This window comes from Cannabis sativa, chromosome 6 (genome assembly GCF_029168945.1).
Source record: "Cannabis sativa cultivar Pink pepper isolate KNU-18-1 chromosome 6, ASM2916894v1, whole genome shotgun sequence".
Classification (NCBI taxonomy): domain Eukaryota; kingdom Viridiplantae; phylum Streptophyta; class Magnoliopsida; order Rosales; family Cannabaceae; genus Cannabis; species Cannabis sativa.
In genome coordinates this window covers 46,314,036-46,318,739 of record NC_083606.1, presented here as the reverse complement: position 1 = coordinate 46,318,739, position 4,704 = coordinate 46,314,036, and the positions used below count along the sequence as shown (strand labels likewise).

At 30.9% G+C, this 4,704-nt stretch overlaps 1 protein-coding gene across 6 annotated transcripts; it reads left to right on the top strand.

Moving 5' to 3' along the window:
- The first annotated feature begins 1,131 nt into the window (after positions 1–1,131).
- On the top strand, positions 1,132–4,307 carry LOC115724663 (myosin-15). 6 transcript variants are annotated; one of them, XR_009688402.1, is made up of 3 exons: positions 1,148–1,421; positions 2,744–3,106; positions 3,937–4,307. XR_009688402.1 is itself a non-coding variant. In XM_030654003.2 (3 exons), exons 1-3 carry the CDS (start codon positions 1,258–1,260, stop codon positions 3,289–3,291), a joined length of 339 nt encoding a protein of 112 aa, XP_030509863.1. In that variant the 5' UTR covers positions 1,149–1,257; the 3' UTR covers positions 3,292–3,338. The 6 variants fall into 6 exon arrangements, 2 of the variants coding, with proteins under 2 accessions (XP_030509863.1, XP_030509864.1); XR_009688403.1 differs by lacking the exon at positions 3,937–4,307 and adding an exon at positions 3,193–3,338; XM_030654003.2 differs by lacking the exon at positions 3,937–4,307 and adding an exon at positions 3,193–3,338 and having other exon boundaries at positions 1,149–1,421; positions 3,031–3,106.
- The last annotated feature ends 397 nt before the right edge of the window (positions 4,308–4,704 follow it).

Below are 4,704 nucleotides of genomic sequence, written 5' to 3'. Positions count from 1 at the left end.
ATTAATGTCCATGTCACCAGAGTCAATTTTTGAGTAAACACTACTCTATTGTAGTTAATATATTTTTTTTTTAAAAAAATGAGATATATCAAAAATAAAGAATATTTAAATTGTGTAGAGGAAAAATGAAAGAATTGACGATTAGCATAATGTTAAATTTTGACACAAAATTAAAAAAATACTGTTACAAAAGGGATTTTTTTGTCGGTTAACGTGTTTGGTCAAACTTGTTCACCAACGCAAAAGTCAAGCTACACTTTTTTACTTCAATTATCTACCAAAATAAATAATTATTAATTAGGATCTGTTATCTATAAGATGCTAAAACATAAACTAAAGCAAAAGATAAAATATAAAAAAAAATATGTATACAATATTAGTGTCGGTCTACAACTGACGCAAAAAGCCATTATACACACTATTAGCGTCAGTGCACAATCGATTCAAAAAGGAATGAAAAAAAATTAGTTATGGGCTTCAGCCCATTTTATAAAAATCTAACCCTAAACTATAAATCTAACTTCTAACCCAAATTTTCTTCTCAGCTGCCCCTCTCTCATTTATATCTCTCTAACACCTAATTCTCTCTCTTTACCCATCATCACCTTAATCTTCTTCCTTACTTCATAGCCCAACCAAAACAATGAACCTACCAAACGCTAACTGTCTCTTTCTCATTTTTTTACAAGTAGCATTGAAGCATCATCGTCAGCCATCATGGAGCACGAGACCATCTCTCTCTCTCTCTCTCTCTCTCTCTCTCTCTCTCTCTCTCTCTCTCTTTCTTTCTTTCTCTCTATCTCTCTCTCTCTCTCTCTCTACTACAAAATAGACTTTTGGTGTCAGTTCGAGAGACGCTTTTTTTAAAAAACTGACACTAAAAACCACCCCAACATTTTGGTCTCAGTTTATAACTGACACCTATAATGACTTTTAGTGTCGGTTAATAAACCGTCACTAAAAGTATAACTGAGACTACTTTTTTTTTTTTAAAAAAAATTTAACATATAGAATAAGTATAAGTTTCAGTTTATAACCAACACTAAAAGATTCTTTGGTCTCGGTTATAAACCGAGACTTATAGGAATTTTTTATTAAAATAATAAAAAAAGTTTCAGAATTATATATATAAAAAAAGGTATAAATAAAATATTGTGAAACCCTAATTGAAAACCATCCATCTTCCGTTCTCACTCTCTCGATACCCTCTCCCTGTCTCTGCTCCCTGTGCTCCCTGTGCTCCCTGTGCTCCCTGAAATGTCATCGTCCTCCTCCTCTGTTCATCTCCCTCTCTCCATTTTAACCCCAAAACTCGACACGCCTAAACCCCAAAACGCCGTCACAGTCCGACTGCCCATTCACTCCGCTCTCTCTCTCTTTTCTCTCGGCTCCAATTCTGCCCTAGCCTCTCTTCAATTCTTGTAAGTATTGTTTCAAACTCACTTTGATTCTCACCTCCAAAATCTAATCTCTTAAGTCTCATTTTGTGCGTTAATTTTTTTTTCTTTTTCCTTTCGAAATGTTTTGGATGTTGTTGAGTTTTGAAGTTCTTTAACTTGAATATATATAATAAGTAATGTGAATAATGGAAGTGGAAGAGCTCAACTCATGATTCTTATGATCGAGTAATTGATCAATATATGTAACTTTATTTTTTTTCCTTTCTGTTTTCTTTCTCTTACCATGGGATAATTTGTATACAGTAGAGTTTAACATCATTATCTTGTTCCAGCAATTTTTTTTTTTTTTTAAAAAAAATCATCCTGCTGTTGTTGTCTAATTCTATTTAATTCCTTGAAACATTGATTATGACAATTAATCAAAGCTGAAAGAAAAGACAGACAGATTTAAAGAGAGAAAAAAAATGAGAAACCACATACAGTAAGGACTTCATATAGCAGAGTCTTTAACTTTTCAATGGGCCATAATAAGAATTTAGGAATTGTATTGTTATTGAGAAGTAGCTCATTGGATTGTGAATCGTTATTTGTTTATCTTGAATTTCCTCTATGATTTTGGCTATTAATTATTTGTGTTTTAAGAGATAATTATAAGATGTTGAATGTGAACTGCAATTGGTGGAGAGTTTTCAGAGTTGTCATCCTAGTATGAATGGTTTGACAGTTGTGTTTTGGTCTCATGATTCTTAATAAGGTTTGGTTTGTTGTTTGAGCTTAAATATATATATATTTTGTACCATAAGTTGGGCATGAGTTGATGAAATATGGTCATAAATTTGCTTTGATTTCCATAGGTGAATTTGTTAATGTGTTAGTTTTGGTGTCAACCACAGTGAGTGTGTTGAGTTGTGCTAATAACTAAAAATATGATTGTAATGTGGGAATTGATTACTATGATGTGATTATTTATATATAGTAATTAAAAGTTTTTGGTGTGAGTATGTCACTAGGCGAATGATAGGAATTAGTATCAGCTGTTTGATTTACATAAATTTAGATTTTATAATGAAATATGTTCTCTAAGTTTTTCTAATGTGAATGATAGGAAGTTTAACTTCTACCATTTCTTAGTGTATTATTTTGTTGGCATTTAAGGATTAGTTGTGATTTGCTTACATATGATATTAGGTTGGTAAATATGCAGATTTGTTCAATGTTGCTATATTTGTGATTGTAAAGTAATTATCTTGTTGGGGTATATTATATGTACTGGATTTTCTGCTATAGCATTCCAGCAATATGTCAACATACTTGTTAACTAAGCTTTGCATTATTTTTCTCAGGAAAAAAGAAAAAAGAAAAGAAAAAGATTGTGGCTTGATATGTCTCCAAAATCAATGTCTCAATTAATTAGTAAATGTCTTTGTCTTGAATTGAGTGAATTAAACTTTAGTGTTAAGATGTACATAGTAAGGAAGACTTATCATCCTAGTTAAATTATGGTAAGTTTGATTGTGAATGTGGTGGGATATAAATTTATATACTATCGGAGGCAAGAACGAATTCACTATTTGTCAGAATCAGATGTAATTATCTGTTTTCATAGTTTGTTGCTGTGACGGGAATGCAGTACATTTTTGAATGGCGAATATGCAAAGTCGGGTCTAGCAGGATTAGAGAAATGGATAGTTAATGCAGGGGACGAGGTAAAACTTGAAAGCATTTCTCTTGACATGTCCCAACCTGAAATCTCTGAAACACTAACTCTATTTTATTTTTGCTATTTTTATAGTTCGTAGGAACCTCGTGGTACGAGGTCAACTATATTAGACAATCTAGTTTTTTGGTATATAAAAACGCAATGAATTACATTTTTATTTATTATATTTAGTTCTTGTAATTTGTATATTTAATTTGATTGTTTAAGTTTGTTATGTATTTTTGTAGTAGTGAATAAATAAGTTTATAATTTTATGTAGAATGATAGTAGTTTTTTTTTAATTATATGTAATAAATAAATTATTTAATTTATTGTAAATAATATTTTTATTATGTTTTTAATTTTTTTTATTGATTTTAGTATTTTTTTTTAATTTTTTAATCCCCTTAAGTGTCGGTTATAAAAGGACACTAAAATTCAATGGTGTTAGTTTTTAATTGAAACTAAAACAAAAAACATATATGTATACTTTAAGTGTCAGTTATAAAACGACACCAAAATTTAATAGTGTCGGTTAAGGACCGATACCAAAATTTGATTTTTTGTCACTGTAGAATAGGTGTCGGTTTTATGAACTGACACTAAAAGTATAAGTGTCAGTTTAAAACTGAAACTAAAAATACAATCTCTCTCTCTCTCTCTCTCTCTCTCTCTCTCTCTCTCTCTCTCTCTCGAAAATGGATTTTTCAAAGGCGAGATTCATTATTTTTTTCTGTTCCCCGTCTCGCACGCCCTACTCCAGCTTTGGTATCCCTCTTTCTCATACGAGTTCTCTCTCTCTCTCTGTCTCTCTCTCTTTGATTTTTTTTTTTGCAGGCAGTGGTGGTGGTCTGGTGGGATGGTGGTGGTTTAATGTGCTTTTAATGGTACAATGGATTGTTGTGGTAGCAATATTTATTGTTGTTGTTGTTGGGTTTTTGTGGTGGTGCGAAGGGTTATGGTGGTTTGAAGGTTTATGTTTTTTTTTTTCTATTCTTTTGCTTTAGTTCATAACCGAAGCAAAAAACTAATTTGCGTCAGTGTTTTACTATTTGCTTCGGTTATGAACTGAAGCAAAAGTCTTTTAGCATCTGTTACTAAGTGAGTTAAAAATAAAATTATTTGCGCCTATAATTCTAACGTTAGTTATACAAACCAATGTAAGTTCTTTATATGCTACTTAAAAATTGAAGCAAAAATACATTTTTATAACATTTTTATAGTAGTAAAAGTTTAATTTTAATAATATATTTAGAAGAGATGACATACAAATTACTCAAAAGTTTGCATGCAATTAATTTTTTTTTATTATATATCAAATCTCTTTCTGGGTTAGGACTTGATTGTACTACAATAGGTACCAATTGAAGGAACCCCACCAAATAAAATACTACTGATGTCATTGGGTCCTTCAACTTTGTACCTTATGTATCTTCAATGTGAACCAATAGCAGCAACATTAAGTGTTGTGATGATCGACTCATTTAGGGCTCGTTTGGAACGCCGTATTAGATCGTATTGTATTGTATTGTATTATATTGAATTGTATTTTATGCAATATTTTTATGTAAAATTATATGTGGTATTGACTTTTATGGACACCTA

Bases quoted from the DNA above. Each gene is read 5' to 3' on its own strand.
- LOC115724663 (XM_030654003.2), top strand. From the start codon at position 1,258: ATGTCATCGTCCTCCTCCTCTGTTCATCTCCCTCTCTCCATTTTAACC. The intron at 1,422-3,030 runs GTAAGTATTGTT...ACGGGAATGCAG, and splicing joins CTAGCCTCTCTTCAATTCTT to TACATTTTTGAATGGCGAAT. The intron at 3,107-3,192 runs GTAAAACTTGAA...CTATTTTTATAG, and splicing joins TAGTTAATGCAGGGGACGAG to TTCGTAGGAACCTCGTGGTA.